Genomic DNA, 18,817 nt, shown 5'->3' with positions numbered 1-18,817 from the left:
CTCGGCCCTGGGCACTGTCACTCAGAGGTTTCTTTGTTTTTGTTATTTTTTTTTTGTTCAAGGCTAGCACTTGACCCACAGCGTCATTCCAGCTTTTTTTTTTTTTTTTTGGTGGTTAACTGGAGAAAAGAATCATAGACTTCTCTGCCCTGGGATCTTCATGTCTCACACTCCTGAATAGTTAGGATTATAGGCATGAGCGATCAGTGCCCGGCTGCTCTTTTACTTTTTAGAATTCAACCTGGAAAGAAACAAAAAACAAAACCACCTAACTGGGTGCCGGTGACCTGTGCCTGTAATCCTAATTACTCAGGAGGCTGAGATCTGAGGATGGCGGTTGGAAGTCAGCGGGGGCAGAAAGTCTCCGTGAGGCTTTTATCTCTAATGACCTAAAACCTGGAAGTGGCAATATGGTTCAAAGTGGTGGCTACAGTCAAAGAGCTCTCAAGGGACAGCGCCTACACCCCAAGGTCAAGCTCCATCACACACACACACACACACACACACACACACATTCCTTTTAAACTTGAGATTTCACCCTCATAAGTTCTAGCCTAGTACATTTTGGCTAAATGTTGATGAGTCTTTTTTTTTTGGTCAGTCAGTCATGGGGCTTGAGCTTGGGCCTGGGCACTGTCCCTCAGCTCGAAGCTAGTGCTCTACCACTTGAGCCACAGCACCACTTCCAGTTTTCTGGTAGTTTATTGGAGATCCTGCCAGGGCTGGTTTTGAAGTGGGATCTGCAGATCTCAGCCTCCTGAGTAGCTAGGATTACAGGTGTGCGCCACCAGCACCCAGCTCTGATTTTAGTCATTCTTACCTATCTTCACTCTCTTTCTTGGGTCTTCCTTCAGTCTTCCCCTTAAAATTGTGCCTAATCTGTCCTACCCCAAAATCCTTCAGTGCCCTGATGGTACCCAGCAGCAGTGACCAAAATCCCTCTTCCTTCCCCATTCTTCATGCCCTTCAAAGAACTGTCTTGGCACCTTTGTTTCTCCAGGTTCTCTCCTTCAGCAACAGTACATCCTCAAAGCTCCAACGATCGCATTTTAACTCTTCCAAAAACCTATTTTTTTTAAAAAAAAGTTTATACTAGTTATATAGGAGGGGATTTCTCTTCCCAAGTCTGTATGTCTTTCTTTTCTTCTCTCCCTCCATTCCTCCCTCCATCTCTCTCTCTCTCTTTCTTTCATCATGGGGCTTGAATTCTGAGTCTGGGCACTATCCCTCAGCTCTTCAGCTCAAGGAGAGCATGCTACCACTTGAGCCACAGCGCCAAGAGTCTCACGGATTTTCTTTTTTTTTTTTTTTTTTTTGGGGTCTGGTCATGGGGTCTGAACTCTGGGCCTGGATACTGTCCCTCAGCTCTTCAGCTCAAGGCTAGCGCTTTACCATTAGAGCCACAGAGCCACTTCCGGCTTTTTTCTTTTTGCTTACATGGTGCTGAGGAATCGAACCCAGGGCCTCATGCATGCAAGGCAAGCGCTCTACCACTGAGCCACCTTCCCAGCCCCTCTCACGGACTTTTCTGCCTGGGCTGGCTTTGAACCACGATCCTCAGATTTCAGCCTCCTGAGTAGCTAGGATTACAGGCGTGAGCCACCAGCACCCAGCTCTTTTTATTTTTTGGTGTGTGTCAGTCCTGGGGCTTGAATTCAGGGCTGGGCACTGTCCCTGAGCAGCTTCTTTTTTTTTTTTTACTTTTTAATTTTTCTCCCTCCCATTTCTTCCCTGAGCTGCTTTTTGCTCAAGGCTTGCATTCTACTACTTGACCCACAGCACCACTTATGGCTTTTTCTGTTTATGTGGTGCTGAGGAATCAAACCCAGGGCTTCATGCCTGCTAGGTAATCACTCTACCGCTAAGCCAAATTCCCAGCCCATCTCTTCATGTCCAATTCTGACACTTTCTCCTGAAACCTGTCATCTTCATTTATGAGAAAGGTTAAAACTGAGATGTCTGCTCCCTTAAAAATTTTTATTTGTTGGTACTCCTATTTTTATTAAGAACATTATCAAAAGCATTCAAGGTAGAAATCTGATGGTCATTCTCATCTCCACCCTCATTCTCACTCAGCATCCTCTCAGTACAGTGTTGATGCCATTATGAAATGTTTGTAGTGTCTGCTTCTCTTTCACATCCATCTCCATATTTTAAAAAAAAATCTCTTTCACAGAAAATAGAATACCTTCAACATTACTCTACCTGGCTTTGATTTTTCCATCTCTAATATTTTTTTCATATTGACCTAAAAAGGGAAGGATGTAAGAACTGGACTCTCTAATAAAAGTTTTACTGTAGTTGACAATTATCATCATAAACTTTAGAAATAAAGACAGATCTAGGTCAGTGGTTCTGAAATTTAACTATGCAGTGGGATCACCTGGAGAGAACTTGGGAAACCATATTAGTAGACTTCATTCTTAGTTTTGGATTTAGTAGGTCTGGGCAGGACCTCTGAATTGCATTTCTGGGGGGTTCCAGATGACCATGATGTTGATGTGGCTACTACAATGAAAATCATGGATTTAGGGGAATAGTCTGGAAAAGACAGTTTAGACCTTGAGCTATTAATTTTCTAATAAGCAGTAAATATAATTACTCATATAAAAGTTTTCTTGACACTATGTAGACTTGTATTTTTGTTTTTGTTATATGTTGATCTCTTTTCTGTCAATCTCCAAAGACCTTCCATCCTCCAGTCTTACAAGGCTTCCATTTATTCAAAAAGCATGTCTGGAGAGATAACACCATTGTGGGTTGACTGACATAGTAGCTACAAAGTAACATTTTGTGTAGTATCTAGAGGAAGTTTTTTTTTTTTTTTTTTTTTTTTGTGGTCGTGGGGCTTGAACTCTGGGCCTGAGCGCTGTCCCTCAGCTCTTCAGCTCACTAGCACTCTACATTTGAGCCACAGGACCACTTCCGGCTTTTTCTGCTTAAGTGGTGCTGAGAAATCGAACCCATGGCCTCATGCATGCAAGGCAAGCACTCTACCACTGAGCCATGTTCCCAGCCAGGGCCTTTTTTTTTTTAAGCTTGTGGGCAAAAGAAATATCAAAACACAATTACCAAAAATTTACATGAGTTGGTGGCTCATTCTATAATCCTAGCTAGTTAGTGTTAGCACCATTTATGTTAGGTCTTTAAAAAGAGGTAGCCGAGTAAGAACAGCACCAGCACGCTGGAGGTATTCAGGTAAGGGGTAGGTTTATTCAGTAGACCTGCTGGGACCAGGCAAGGTTGGCACTCCACTTGGCTGGGAAAGGCCTGGGAATGAGAGAGAGCTGGGAAAGAGAGGAAAGGGAGAGCAAAGAGCTAGAGCAGAAAGAAAGCAGAGAGAGCTAGAAAAAAGCAGCGAGAACAGAGAGAGAGCAGAAAAGAACAGAGTCTGGGCCTGGGCTAGCCCTTATCTAGGGTATGGGCAGAGAAAGGTGTGGCCACATCAAATTCAGATGTGACCTCAGCGGATGCAGATGTGACCTCTTCCAAGTGTCCCAGTTGCCTAGGTAACACAGGTACTGGGTGGAGTTTGCTGTGAGGAGGGTGGAGTCTGCTGGCCATCCAGAAGCGGACCTTACACTTAGGAGGCTGAGATCTGAGGAGAGTGGTTCAAAGCCAGCCTGAGCAGCAAAGTCCATGCATAAGACTCCTATTTCTAACCACCAGAAACTGGGAAGTGGCGCTGTGACTCAATGTGGTAGAAGAGCTCAGGGACAGTGCCCAGGTCCTGTCAGGACTGTCATAAAAAAAAAGTGCAAGGGACATATTATCCAAAAGAATTATATACGGGTGGGGAGTGGAGAGGAGAAGGGATGGGAAGGGGAAACAAAGGAGGCAACACTGCTTGATAAGAAATGTACTATCTTGCTCATGTAATTGTAACCCCTCTGTATGGTATTTTCACAATAAAAAAAATGTATATATGGGTTACCTGAGAATGAAATCTAGTTATTGTATTGATATTCGCTAATGTGTTAAGTCCCTTCCCTATTGGGGGTTAGCCCCCGTTCTAGGGTCTAGAACCAAAGCCCGGCTTTTGTATAGCCTCTGTTCCAGGGACAGAATGCAAAAATGGAAAAGCTTCTAAACCTCGCCTAGGCCTATAAAACGGCCCGCCCCGCCACACCTACCTCCATTCTCTTCAGACACATAACTCTATGAATTACATTTTCGGAGAGTGAGTGGAGGGTTAATACGTGGTCTCCCTATGTAGCCCAAACTAGCCAAGGGCCGGGATGACAGGCTTGTCCTTTTTTTTTTTTGGTTGGTCGTGGGACTTGAACTCTGGGCCTGGGCGCTGTCCCTCAGCTCTTCAGCTCAAGGCGAGCGCTCTACCGCTTGAGCCACAGCGCCACTTCCGGCTTTCGGTGGTTTAATTGGAGATCAGCGGCTGGCGGACCTTCGTGCCGCGATCCCGGGCCTCAGCCTCCCGGGTGGCTACGATGCCAGGCGCCAGCCACCGGCGCGCGGCCTCGTCTCGCACATCGGCTTAAGGCCGAGTTTATTTTCCTGAAGTCGCTACTTCTTACAATCCCGAGTGCCGTATGTACTTGGCTTCTCTTCCCCAGGAACGCGGGGCGCACAAGTGTCACCTGCGCTCGTCGGCTCGGCTGGCGTCCCGTGCCGCCGGGATTCCTGGGGCCACGTGGGGGCCACGCGGAGGGCGGAGACCCCGACCACCGGGGAGCGCACAGCCAGCCAGCCTGGCCCAGCCAGCCAGCCAGCCGCCGAACCACCCGCAGCGCCTCAAGCCCAAGGCCCGCGGGACCCGGCCCAGGTCGGCCGCACCTGGGAGCTCAGCCAACCACTTCCGGGTCAGGTGACCGCGCGCGCTCGGTCACGTGACCCGGCCGGAGTGCGGGCGCTGGAAGGCGGAAGTGGGAGCGGAGTTGGGCGCCTCTGAGGTGACCGCAGCAGGTAGCGAGCGCTTCCGCCGGGGGCGCGGGCGGCGGTGGGCGGGTGGACGGCCGGGGGAGGGGGAGGGTGACGGGCGGCGCGCGGGGGGGGGGGGGGGGGTCCGGGGGCGGGCGCGACCGGAGCGGCCAGGGGGGCGGCGGCTTCCTGTGGGAGGGGCCTGGCGCGGCGGTTCCGGCCTCCGAGGAGGGGTGTCTCGGCTCCCGCCCGGGCGGGGCGCACGCCTGAGGCGGGCGGCTGAAGTGGGCGCCCGGGACTTGGCGGGGGGCTGCGAGGGCCGCGGGCGCTTCCGGGAGAGGAGACCCGGGGAGCCGGGGTGCCCGAGGGATGCGCAGCCGCGAGCGAGCTCTGTGGAGTTGTGCGCACCCGAGGAAGGGGCGACTGGGGTCGGAGCTGAGGCCGGGCGTGGGGTGGGGGGTGTCTGGAATGGAATGGGCGGGTGGCTGGCCAGGGAGGGAGCGCGGAGAGAGGGAGGAAATGCGGCCTGGACCTCCCCCCGCCCCAGCGTCTCTTCCTTCCTAATTCTTGGGGCGTGATTGGCTGCCCGGAACTTGGATTTCGGTCCCATTCAGTTCTTCAAACTTCAGACAGACTCCCCGAATCTTGATGCTTTCGGCACGCCCTCTCCGTCCTGCTCCAGGCGGCTTCCCCCATCTGGGGAAGCTGACCTTTCACACCATCTTCCTTGGAGATTTTTCTCCCATCAGGTCGTCTTTGAGCCTTTACATAATAATAATAATGATACTAATCATCATAGCCACTTGGTCCATAACCTGCCTTTTAACCTACGCTGTTGACTACGCCCTAGGCCAGTCTCCCCTTCACACTTGTCACTGCTGCAGTTTTGGACTGTGAATTTAACCACTGCTTTAAGGACTTTTCCGTGGGTTTAAATTATTCAGCTGTCCTTGCCACGTGACTGCTTATCTTGATAAGCTGTAACTAGGTAGGGTGACTTGAGAGGTCCGTGTCGTGTTGTGTAGAACCGTGACCTGGATCGTGATGGCGAAGTTAAAATACCGCCGTTCAAATTTGGTCCCCTTGCTTTTTTTGCCTTGGTATTTACTAACGTGCATACGTGAAGGGAACGCCTTGAATGTGTTGTAGTTGGGGTGAATGTTCAAACTGGACTTTCACAAGAAGCCAGGAGAAGGAAATAAAAGTCCTTGGGTAATGTATTAGGAGGTCAAGGTTTTGGATAGCTTGACATACCTTTAAAAGTTAACCTGTGTATTATCCCTGAGAGATTGGGAAGGTGTCATTCCCAGTTCAAAAGGAACAATTATTTCTGAAAGAGTTGACATGGTTAAAAAGTAACTTACTGCACTTGCTTACTGGTCTCTTTTCTTCCTGTTACTTCGCAAATCCTTGAAGGGCAGGGTTTTTATTTTATTTGGCTTCCTTAACCACACCTTGTACATTGTGGGCATTTGGTCAGTCCAAGTTCTTTTCTTCATGTTTATTTTCACATGGGCCAATAACCAAAAATAGCCAGCTGTGTAACAAAGGAGATGGGCTAGAAGGTGAGATCAGATCTCTTGGCCAACCACTTAGCTGTGTGGCCTTTAGTCATCAAACATTGGCCAAAACAGGAGTCAAAGGTGACTCCAAAGGCTTCAATAAGGACAGCTGGAAGAATGGAGTTTCTTTAACTGAAGGGAGGGAGGAGGGAAGGGGGGGGGGAAGAACAGAGTCCGGCTCAGTTTTCCAGTTTTGTACTCTCTCTCCTTCCTTCTTTCCTTCCTTCCTTCCTTCCTTCTTTCCTCCTTCCTTTTTTTCCCCCCAGAGCTGAGGATTGAACTCATGGCCTTGTACTTGCTAGGCAGGTGTTTGTTCTTCCACTGAGCTAAATCCCCAACCCAAAGGAGTGTTTTTTTTTTTTTTTTTTGCGGGGGAGGCTACAACTGGCCATTTGAACTCAGAGCCTGTGTTTGATAGGTGCACTTCCTACCTGAGCCAAGTTCTTAGCCTTCTGGTTCAGTTCATGTGGATTGTCAGATGCCTAAAAGAAATCCAGGTGAAGGTATTGATGGGAGTCTGGCAGGCCTTGGCTGGAGATGTTTGTATGGAAGCTGTTACCATGAGGATGGAGTAAAAGTTTAGACTGGATGAGGTCACCCAGAGAGTAATGTGAATATGTCTCTGAAAAGAATACTGCTGTTTGGAAACATAACCCTCCCCCCCTCTCCCCCCCAGTACTGAGGTTTTGAACTCAGGGCCTTGAACTTGCTGGACAGGCACTTGAACAATGCCTCTGTCACTATCCTCCCCCCCTTTTAACTTTAGATTTTTTGGGGGAGGGGGTCTGGTAGTGGGGCCTGAACTCTGGGCCTGGGCGCTGTCCCTCAGCTCTTCAGCTCAAGGCTAGTGCTCTACCACTTGAGCCACAGTGCCACTTCCAGCTTTTTTGTTTTTGCTTATGTGGTGCTGAGGAATCAAACCCAGGCCTCATGCATGCAAGGCAAGCGCCCTACCACTGAGCCACCTTCCCAGCCCCAACTTTAGATTATTTTTCCAATAGGTTGCACTTTTTGCTGGGGCTTGCCTAGGACTGTGTGTCCTTCCTAGGCCTCCTGTATAGCTGGAGTTATAGAAGTGTACCTTCCCACCCGCCTTACTGCATTGAGGTTTCACTTTTTTTTTTTTTGGTCGGTTGTGGGGCTTGAACTCTGGGCCTGGGTGCTGCCTCTCAGCTCTTCAACCACTTGAGCCATACGTCGCTTAGGATTTTCTGGTGGTTTATTGGAGATAAGAGTCTCATGGACTTTCCTGCCTGAGCTGGCTTTGAGTTGTGATTCTCAGATCCCAGCCTCCTGAGTAGCGAGGATTATAGGCATGAGTCACCAGTGCCAAGCTTTGGATATTAACTTTTGTTTTGAGTCCGGTCGTGGGCCTGAACTCTGAGCTTGGGCGCTGCCCCTCAGCTCTTCAGCTCAAGGCTAGTGCTCTACCACTTGAGCCACAGCTTTTTTTTTTTTTTTGCTTATGGGTGCTGAGGAATCGAACCCAGGGCCTCAAGCATACAAGGCAAGCGCTTTACCACTGAGCCACCTTCCCAGCCGAGCCACCTTCCCAGCCTCTGGATGTTAACTTTTGAAGTAAACCTAAGCTGTTGTTATAATTGTTAGTATTTGAAGAGTAGCAAAGCATTGTAGTGTATCTGTGAGAAGTTGAATTTCTCTTTTCACTTTTCAGTTAAAGACCCTTTTGCAAACCATAAGCTAATGGGTTTCTTTTTTTTCTTAAGGAGAATGCTCTTCAAACTGAGCATCTTTGTAGTGCTGTTGAAATCAATTTGAATGCCAATTTTCTGGGATGAATCTGGCTTTCTGTGTTGGAAACCAATTTCAAGACCTCCAGGAAGGATGGGAGTAAGACAGCCAGGCAAGATGGATAATGGATTTTTAATGAAATACTGGTTTCATCAAACATATATTGGACACTTTTCTTTTTCTTCAATACTAGCATTTGAATTAAGGGCCCTACACTTGCTGCGTAGACGCTCTACCATGAGCCACACCTTAGTCCTGATGTCTTTTTTGCCAGGCATCTTTCCATTTTATAGATATGACACAAAGAGAATCCCACTGACGGTAGAGTGACTTGTGCGAGGTCATGTGACTAAGAAATGGAGGAGCTGAGATGTGAATTTGGTCTGTGAGTTCAGATGTGATCTGAACTGTGAACTCAGATGGCTGACAGTGAGTTTGTGAATCTAAATCCCCCTTGGGATCAAATCTGGTGGGAGCAACTTCCAAGTGATTTGTGATAACTTAGGGCTACTATGGACTCTGGAATTAATTACTTAATTATTTTGATACTGGGGCTTGAACTCGGGCCCCCAAGTGCTATCCCTGAGCTTTTTTCACTTGAGCCTAGTACTCTACCGCTTGAGCCACAGCTCCACTTGTGGCTCTTTGGTTAATTGGTGATGAGTATCACTGTATATGGTAGGAAATTTAGAAGAGTAAAGAAGGGATGGAGAGAGGAGAATGGTGGGAATGTTGAAAGGAGTGACATCAAACAAGGTATACTTTATTCATAAACTATTTTGTTAAATGGCAACTACTTTGTACAGCCACCTAAAGATAACAACAACAACAGCAACAACAATAATAGTAATAAAAGTTTCACAGACTTTGCTGACTGGGCTGGCTTCGAGCCACCATTCTCAGATCTCATCTTCCTGAGTAGGATCATAGGTATGAGCCACCCAGCACCTGGCTGACTAGAATTTCTGAGAGGTCCAGCAGTAATGAAGATCTGTTCTCCTTAGATTCCAGCTAGACTTTTTTCTTTTCTTTTTTTTTTTTGGTTTGGTCCTGGGGTCTGAACTCTGGGCCTGGGCGCTGTCCCTCAGCTCTTCAGCTCAAGGCTAGCACTCTACCACTTGAGCCACAGCGCCACTTTCGTATTTTCTTTTTTCTGCTTATGTGGTGCTGAGGAATCGAACCCAGGGCCTCAAGCATGCAAGGCAAGCTCTCTACCACTGAGCCACCTCTCCACCCCCCCCTTTTTTTTTCTCTTTTAAAAAAAGTTTTAAAAGGTTTTAAAAAAGGTTTCAAGTTCCCTGGCTTTGCCCTCTCCCTCCACCTATCCCCAGCAGATGAGCATTCAGGGATTTTAAGTTGACTAGTAAGGACTGCATGTAGTTGCAGGAAAATGCCAAAATGCTTAGACATGGGATCTTGACCTGGGGTCAGGTCACTTACCCTTTACCTCTTATTTGGTCCTGAGATCTATCCATATCTTTTAATATTCACCCGTAATTCCATTACTATCCTTTCTTCATTTTTTATGTGCTTCATCTTGGTATAAATGTCATTGGCTCTGAGTTCAGAGTCATTTGATTGTTTATCAACATGGACCCTTGCTGAGTAGAAGGCTGGGCAGAGAAAAGAGGTCAAGAAAGAAGCACCAGTTTTGGAAAGAACTGGAACAGTATGAAGGAAGGGAGGGATCTTTTCGTCAACCTTCTCTTGCTCATCTTTTAAGAAATGGATGCAGGGTCAATTTGTAGCTGGTTAATTACCAGTAAAATCTGCATCTTGTGTGTTTTGCTTTTACCTTCTCATTTTATACAGGCCTTTTTATCTCCAGGGTTTGTAAGTTTCTAACTCAAAGCTGAATCAAGATTTTAGGAATTAAAGGGCTACAATCCCAGAGCTTAGGCTTTTATATCTTAGTATCAAGAACAAGTTTAAGGCTGGATATGTAGCTCAGTGGTAGAATGCTTGCCTACCATGCTCAAGGTCCTGGGTTCAGTCCTGAGCAACACACACTTGCGCACACACAGTATTTTTTTGTTGTTGGTTGTGGGGCTTGAGCTCTGGGCTTGGGCGCTGTCCCTGTACTCTTCAGCTGAAGGCAAGCCCTCTACTGCTTGTGCCACAGCGCCACTTCCGGTTTTCTGATGGTTTATTGGAGTCTCATGGACTTTCCTGCCGGGGCTGGCTTTGAACCTCGATCCTCAGATCTCAGCCAACTGAGTAGCTAGGATCACAGGCGTGAGCCACCGGCACCCAGCGCGCACACAAAGTAGTTTAGCTTTTAGCTGACATTTCAGTATTTACTAAGTGATTAAGCCTATTTGCTTCTAAAAAATTGATATGAGAGTTTCTTGCTGAAGTTGGGTGATAAGAATGGTCAGGTGCAGGCTAAAGGTGTAGGCCAAAGTGTAAAGTGTTTGCATAGTACAAGTAAGGTTCTGGCTTCAATCTCCCACACTGGGGAAAAAAAAAGAATCAACCCATTCTGCTATAAATGTCCATCAGCTGGTGAGTGGATAAACCAAATATATGAATACAACGGAATATTACTCAGCATTAAAGTAGGAATATAAGTTCTGATACATGCTACCATGAGGATAAATCTTGAAAACATACCATAAAAGGCAATATACTGTATGAGTCTACATATATGAAATATCTGGAATCGGCAAATCTGTAGAGCCAGAAAATAGATGAATGGTTATCAGGTGCTGGGAGCAGGAGCAAATGGTAGTGATTGTGAATGGTGGAATACTAAGTTTCTTTGGGGGTGATGAAAGTGTTCTGGAATTAGTGATGATGGTAGCACAACTCTGAATATAATAATAAAAAAAAACCCACTTAATTGAATGCCTTAAAAAGGACAGTATTTTAATATGTAAATTGTATTTCAATAAAGAAAAAAATGCAGCCATCCTGTTTTCCATGTGCTGTCTGTCTTGTGGGAGCCCATGAGATTCAAGTACAGGGGTGGGAGTATGGCTCAGTGGTAGGGAGCTGGACTAATATGCATGAGGTCCTGAGTTCCATGCCCACTTCTGCCAAAAACAAAAACAAGAGAGCAACAACAAAAAAGATTTTAGTGCAGTACCAGCCACCACTGCCCACTTGTCTAGTGTGGCGCCACGTGATTCTGTTGTTTCCATGTGAATACATTCAGTCTTTCCCTTGCATTTTTTTGCAGTGCTGGGGGTGGAAGCCCAGGCCTTTCCCCTGTGAGGCAAGCACTCTACCTCCATCCCCAGCTTGCTTCTGTGTGTTGAGACCCCAGGGAGGGAAGGTCACTGGGGTAGAGCTTTGGGACTTGCCCCAGACCTCTGCTTTCACTTATGTCCTTGAGTCAGTGTGGTGCCTGATTCCTACCCTCCAGCCCTACACTCAGCCTGACCCAGTGAGGCCTTCCAGCTTGATTTAACCTGTTCGTTGGGAGATTAAAAGCTCTCTTGCTTGAGATAGTGGAGGGGACTCTGAGACTAACTGTACCCATATGGGCTTTTATTTTGAAAGATGCTTGTTAAGATTCAGGGGACATTCATTCATTCATTCATTTTTGAGAAATTTGGGTAGATGTACCTGCTATAGTGTGTGGGGGGAGGTGTTTCTCCCTGTCTTCCACTAAATGCACCAGTGCTTTCAGTGGTGACCTTTGTGTATCTAAACTACAGTCATATTCTAACTGTGTTTTCCCTTCTCCCCTGCCTGCTCCAGGCTCCTCCCCTGCTTTCAGGTCTTTTGGACATTCAGATGTAAACTCATCTCACCACTGTTAGCAGGGAAAAATTCCTGGAGTACACACACACACACACACACACACACACACACACACACACACACACACTCTCTCTCTCTCTCTCTCTCTCTCTCTCTCTCTCTCTCAGAGTAGTCTCACACACACACACACACACAGTCAGAGTAGACGTAGACTGGGGCCTGATGTTTCAAGAGCTTCCTGCAGTGCACAGTGGAGATTTGAGCCCAGTTCCATTCATGCTAGGAACCCTGTCTAGGATGAGACACAGAGACAAGCCAAATGGGCTTGAAAATACTTGGATGGGCTTGCTGTTGGTCTTCCCTTCCTGGTGATAGTTATTTTATGTTATGTGGAGCTTGGCTATGCCTGCCTGATTGATTGGCTCGGCAGACCTGGGTGACTGTGGATAAATAGCAGACTAGTTATGAAGGACAGAAAAGAAGAAAACAGGGTGGCCTTCTCCACCCTGCTTTTCCACCTCCTCCACTTGTCTGGGTTCTTTCTGAGCCTTCTTTCAAATTTATCCTACTGATTCTGTTTTGGGGATCAAAAAGGTTAGTTTTTCTCCTGCTTCCCAGGCCTTGTAGATGGAGCTTGAAGTGTTAGAACAAAGGCTAAAAGCAGCAAAGCCCAGGAGAACAAGGTAGTTTAAAAATGACCCTTAGTTGAGTTGCCTTAGGAAAGAGTCCCAGTAGATGCAAAGATTTTTAAAATATTCTTTTATTTTTAAAGCCTATAAATAATGGATTTCTAGCTTTTAGTATTTCAGCCCCTGTTACTAAAAGCCCCAGAGTTAAATTTATAATCATTGCTTTTATCTTCATTGCTCAAGTTAGGATCTCTCCCTTTAAATTATTATTCAGTTATAAAAAAAATCCCAATGGTTCAAAGACAAACATGACAGTCTAAGCTGCTTCTGGATTTATGAAAGTGTTTACCATATTGCTTCAGCACATGTGTCCTAGGGCTTGAACCAGGGCTTAGGTACTATCCATGAACTTTTGTGCTCAAGGCTAGTGCTCTACTGCTTGAGTCACACCTCCATCAATTTCCAGCTTTTTGGTGGTTAATTGGAGATGAGAGTCTCACACACTTTTTCCTCCTGGGCTGGCTTCAAACCATGATCCTCAGATCTCAGCCTCCTCAGTAGCTAGGATTACAGGTGTGAGTCACCAGCTCTCAGTTAGAACTTTATCCTTTTAAAGATAAAATGCTGCAGATACTGTGGAAGTCCTCTTGGTCTTTCCTTTTTCCAAGTCCCCTGTTCACTCCTCTCTGACTCCATAAGGAACTTCTGTTCTGGACTTGAGTTTGGCATATCTTTCATGTCTATGATTTTATGTTTTACTACATTTGTGTGTCACAACATAAACCGATGTTCTGTGTATGTTCAGGTATACAACAACAGCATCTGCTGAGCTCAGGCTGCTTGCTTGCTTTTTTCCTTTCTCTTCTGAGTTGGGACCTGTACAGGTAAACTGAATTAACATCTCTCAGTTAACAGCTCATATTTCTATTTGGGCAGTACTGGGGTTTGAACTCAAGACCTTTCATTTGCTCAGCAGGTGCTCTATCACTTGAACTATGCCCCTATTTCCTTTTGGCTTTAGGTTATTTTTCGGTTGGACTATCCATGTTTTTTTCCATTGGACTGTCTGACCCCAGACATCCATCTTCTCACTGCTGACTCCCCACATCCTTGGTGTGAATTACTATTCCTGGCTTGTTTGTTGAGATGGAGTATTAACTTATTGCCCAGGCAGGCAATAAGTTGAACTATGATTCTGTTGATCTTTCCCTTCCAGGTAACTGGGATTACAGGCATGAGCCACCAGGCCTTGTTCCATTTTAGAAATATAGTTTATCCATTCCCTCAGAAATTTTTGCCATTACAACCATGGCTGTGAACATGGCTTCTGTGTACAGTGGAGAATCTCACCTCTTCTTTCTACCTGGTCTCAGAGTGGGATACTGAAAGTCCAGTTTCTGTTTCTTTAACTCTATAGGAGGTAGGGCTGGGAATGTGGCTTAGTAGTAGAGTGTTCGCCTAACATTCACGAAGCCCTGGGTTCGATTCTCAAGTACCATATAAACAGAAAAAAACGGAAGTGGTGCTGTGGCTCAAGTGGTAGAGTGCTAGCCTTGAGCAAAAGCAGCTTAGGGGCAGTGCCCAGACCATGAGTTCAAGCCCCAGGACTGGCAACAACAAACAAAAAAGAAGTAAGAGGTAGGGTAGAGTTAGAAGCCTTCAAGACTTCTTCCCAATAGGCTTTTAATCTTTCTTTTCTGATGGCAGCAGAGAGACTAGGTCTTCCTCCTGCTTCTCCCAAATAAATTTAGTTTAAGGGAGTGGAAACATCTTTTTAAATCTTAGAAACCTGAGGCTCAAGTTCATTCATTCCAGAAATATTCCTAGTAAGAACCAGGTCATGTTCTAGACACCAACTTCCAGGTAAACTTGAGTCAGACATCACAGCCCTCAGGAGGCTTACACTTCAGTCAGTAGGCAGACATTAAAGGAATAAACTCCTCAGCCCTGGGACTGCAGAGATCCCATAGAGGATGGAGTCAGGGAGGTGTGTGTCGATAAGGGGTAAGAGGGTATCATGGAGTCCCTTGTAGGTCACTTGTACAACTTTGACTTTTATGGAGTTAGAAGGTGTAGTCTTCAGTTTACTGTCACGGTGATGATACTTGAGAGAAACAGCTTAAAGGTGGAAAGGTTTATTTCTACTCTTGGTTTCAGTCCATGGCAGAATATATTGGCAGGAAGCATGTGGGCTGCAAGCTGCTTATCTCATGTTTAGAGGATAGCTGGGGAGAGGGCAGAGAGCAGTGTATGACCCCCTCTTCAAGGGTAAACGCCCAGCAATCTGCTTCCTCCACACAGACCCCACCACTGGGTTGTTCAGCTGTGAACTCATGGGATGGGTCATCTGCTGGTGAGGTTAGAGCCCCGATGAGCCAATCCCTTCCCCATAACTCCACCAGCTGGAGACCAAGCCCTCCCCACAGCAGCCTTTTTAGGGGATATTTCTTCCTGTCCAAACGTGGCAGATAGGAAATGGCTGGATAGTTTTGAATATCTGAGTGATGGGACTCCTTTACATAATTAAAACAAAAATGACTCCAGTGAATTGGAGATATGATTGATGGGGGCAAAGGGCAGGTAGAGGGACAACGATAATCTGGGTGAGAGATCTTGGTGCTTTGGATTGAAGTGGCGACAATAGAGGTGGTTGAACTTGGAAAGATTAAAGGTATGACCAGAGGGATTTATTGACTTTGGCTACGGGGTGTAGAAGAGAAAGGGGAAGTAGGCAAGTTGGGAGGATTGCCCTGAGCCGCTAGAAGGAGTTGTCCTGAGCTGAGGACGCATGAGCAGTTCCTCGGTCTATGTGTTGAAAGTGCAGTTTTCTTTCCAGGTCAGTGCGTGTGACATTCTCAGTATCAAGGCAGAGCATCCTGTGGGGCACACCAACTTGGGATTGTCAACAAGGAGATGATCTGAAAACCATGAGACAGGCTGGGAAGACTAAGAGGAGAATACAGCCCTGAGCTTTGGGACACCCTGATGGTGGTGGCAGAAAGAGAGAGAGAGAGAGAGAGGGGAGAGAGAGAGAGAGAGAAGGGGAGGAGCCACACAGCCTGACTCTGTTTCCTGCCTTTGCACTGCTGGTGCAGAGCAAAGGGTGGAAAAACAGTGCCCCAGCATGAACTCAGGTGTACAGACACAGTGAAACCTGTGCCTTGTACTCAGTACTGACTCTGGAGCAAGCACATGTGTTTCTAGTGTTCTGGGCTGAAGGGAGCAGGCCAGAAAGTATGCGCTGCACACTGAACTGCGAGGGCTGTGCTGACAGCACTTGTAACACTTGTTTGAATTAAGGGCTGAATTCTTGCTTTTTCATGAAATGTCATTTTTTACTCGAGAAAACAACTAAGAGACAAATGAAAGTCACTAGAGGAGTATTTGGCAGACTTCTCCAAAATGAGTGAAGTGAGCCTGACATTTCAAGGAAAACAACTGGCAGTATTTGTTGCCAGTGACAAAATAGTTCTTAAGTATAGATCTGAATTTTGGGCCTTGTATATCTACCACTAGGAGCTGGGCAACTACTAGTACTTGGAGGTTTATGTGAGGAGATTAGAGGTGACATTCACAAATGTGATTTTTTTGATATTGTATAATGAAATGTGTCAACATTTGGAATCTCTACATAGTTTAATGAGCTGATGTCTTTCCAAATGACAAATGATGATGTTCCAAAAGAAAAATAACATTTCATTTGAGTACAGATACATTCAGAATGCCAGCTTGACTTCCGCTTCTAGGCAAGATGGAGTGACAGGGACACCTGATGGCTAATGATGTTGACCATCTTTTCATGGCTTCATTAGCCATTTGGGTTTCTTTGGTGAAATGTCTATTCAGATCTTTTACCCATTCAAACAGTCCTATTAGTTTTCTTTTGCTCATCAGAGACTTTGGTTTTGGAGATGTTCTGTTCTATTCTGCATTCTCCAGACATTGCCCTTTTTGTCCTGTGGTCCTCTTAGGCTCTCCTAAAACTGCTGTAGGAGCATTAGCCATTATAAGACAGAGGGACAACAAACACTCTGATTTATTTTGCCTCTGTCTCTTTATTTTTAATTTTTTGTTGTTTTGAGATGGTCTCAAGATGTAGCCCTGGCTGGCCTAGAACTTGCTTTGTAACCCAGACTGGGTTGAGATGGGGATAAACAGATATGTAATACTCTAGCTTCAACCCCCTACCCTTCTCTCTCCCACCCCCAAGTGCTGGGCTTACAGGCATGTATCGCCATGCAGTTTTTTTTCCTGTCTCTTTAATTTTAACATAAATATTAAAATTCAGTTTATGTCTTTCATCTTCTCAAGAAGTAGCTAAGTCCACTGCTTTGCTTGTATTGCAGTTCCTGGTGATGATATGGCATCTGCCAGCTCCAGCCGGGCAGGAGTGGCCCTGCCTTTTGAGAAGTCTCAGCTTACCTTGAAAGGTGAGTGGCTCTGTGTGGTGGAGATCGTTTGTCATATAGCCCAGTCTTTGGGCAGGTTGTGGGTCATATCCACACCTTGGTAGGAGAGCAGTATCTTCTAGAATAGCCTTTGAGCCTCACTCCTCATTCTCATCAGATTGTTACTTTGTAGACAACATTTTTTTTTCTTTTTCTCTTCCTTTTCCTTTCTTTCTTTTCTTTTCTTTTTTTTTTTGCCAGTCCTGGGGCTTGAACTCTGGGTCTGGGCATTGTTCCGGAGCTTCTTTTGCTCAAGGCTAGTGCTCTATTACTTGAGCCACAGCACCACTTCTGGCTGTTTCTGAGTAGTTTATTGGAGATAAGAGTCTTACATGCTTACCTGTCTGGGCTGGCTCCAAACCATGATCCTCAGATCTCAGCCTCCTGAGTACCTAGGAATATTGGCGTGAGCCACTGGTGCCCGTCTGTAGCCAGGATTCTTGAAAAAGAAGGAATGAAGAAAGTAACTTTGGGCTAAAATGGTCTGAAATGGTGATTTTTTCCTGTCCTGGGCTCTTTCCTATCTCCTCATACCCTAAGTGATGATCCAGCCTGATGGAGTGATTAGTGTCTACTCATTCTCAAATTTGTGTCTTCAGCTGGGCCTTATTTTGGAACTCCACATTCATATCCAGTAGCCCACTTGTCACCTGCACTTTGTTGTCCCTTGGTCTTGTAATGACTAAATGTCCCATGCAGAAGTCTTGGATTGCTTAGAAAGGCCACAGGACACTTAGGGCAAAGTCTAGAGGAGGCAGAGTTGAATAGAATATTTCTAAGGGAAAGTCAGAGCTTGATAAAAGAAGTATGTCTTATTTTTTTCCAGTGGATAAAATATCTGAGTGTTTAGTAAATATCTGCATTACACATGTCCAGAACTGAGCTCCTGAATTTTCTTTCTCGTATCCTGAATGAGCCAACCTGGTTGGTGGCTTAGTCTTCTAAATGCACTCAATGGTCTAAATGCACTCAATGGTCATGTTAGATGCAGTACCTCATACCTGTAATGCCAGCTACTTGGCAAGTGGAGATCTGTGTGGAAGACCTGGGTTTGAGGTCAGCCTGGGCAAAGTTATCAAGACCCCCCATCATAACAAAAACATAAGCATACTGATTCATGTCTGTCATCCTACACCAGAGACTTAAGCCAGAGTTTGTGGTCCAGGCTGACCTGCCTAGGCAAAAAAAAAAAAAAAAAAAAGGAAACCTTGGCTGAAAATATCTAAAGTCAAAAAAAAAAAAAAAAAGGGTGGGGGGTGGCTGGAGGCATAACTCAAGTGAAGATTAGCAAGTATGAGACTCTATGTTCAAAACCCAGTCCAGACAGCAGCAACAAAAGTAACCGTAGCCAGATAGCCAGGCACTGGTGGCTCATGCCTATAATCCTAGCTACTCTGGAGGCTGCGATCTGAAGATTGCTGTTCAAAGCCAGCCCTGGCAATAAAGTCCGTGAGACTCATCTCCAATTAACCACCAGAAAACCAGAAGTGGTGCTGTGGCTCTCAAGCAGTAGAGTGTTTACCTTGAGCAGAAGAGCTGGGAGACAGTGCCCAGGCCCAGAGTTCAAGCCACATGACCAACCTCCTCTCCCCTCCAAAAAATGTAACTATAATTTGTTATCACAGAAGTTCTCTTCCAGAGCCTGATACAGATATATAGAGACACATGGGAAAAGCAAACAGGACAAATGGCAACAATTAGTGATGACTATGCAGATGTTCCTTGTTATTATTATTATTTTTTTTGGGTCTGGTCGTGGGGCCTGAACTCTGGGCCCGGGCACTGTCCCTGAGCTCTTCAGCTCAAGGCTAGTGTTGTACCACTTGAGCCACAGCACCACTTC

The 18,817-nt window shown here is 46.0% G+C and overlaps 1 protein-coding gene across 3 annotated transcripts in view; it reads left to right on the top strand.

The window, feature by feature from the left end:
* The first annotated feature begins 4,834 nt into the window (after positions 1 to 4,834).
* Wwp2 (WW domain containing E3 ubiquitin protein ligase 2) overlaps positions 4,835 to 18,817 on the top strand; it is a 114,974-nt gene continuing 100,991 nt past the window's right edge. The window contains exons 1-3 of one of the 3 annotated variants that reach the window (XM_042700698.1): positions 9,751 to 9,858; positions 10,423 to 10,424; positions 16,873 to 16,956. In XM_042700698.1, the coding sequence (XP_042556632.1) occupies positions 16,887 to 16,956 (70 nt within the window). In that variant the 5' untranslated portion in view covers positions 9,751 to 9,858; positions 10,423 to 10,424; positions 16,873 to 16,886. Of the gene's footprint in view, positions 4,921 to 9,750; positions 9,859 to 10,422; positions 10,425 to 16,868; positions 16,957 to 18,817 lie in introns of those variants that run through there. The other 2 variants (XM_042700697.1, XM_042700699.1) reach the window with 2 other exon arrangements.

The sequence above is a fragment of the Dipodomys spectabilis genome, unplaced genomic scaffold (assembly GCF_019054845.1).
Source record: "Dipodomys spectabilis isolate Male_0828 unplaced genomic scaffold, ASM1905484v1 ptg000273l, whole genome shotgun sequence".
In the NCBI taxonomy this organism is placed as follows: domain Eukaryota; kingdom Metazoa; phylum Chordata; class Mammalia; order Rodentia; family Heteromyidae; genus Dipodomys; species Dipodomys spectabilis.
The sequence above is the reverse complement of the archived record's forward strand: the minus strand, read 5'-3'. Positions and strand labels throughout refer to the sequence as shown.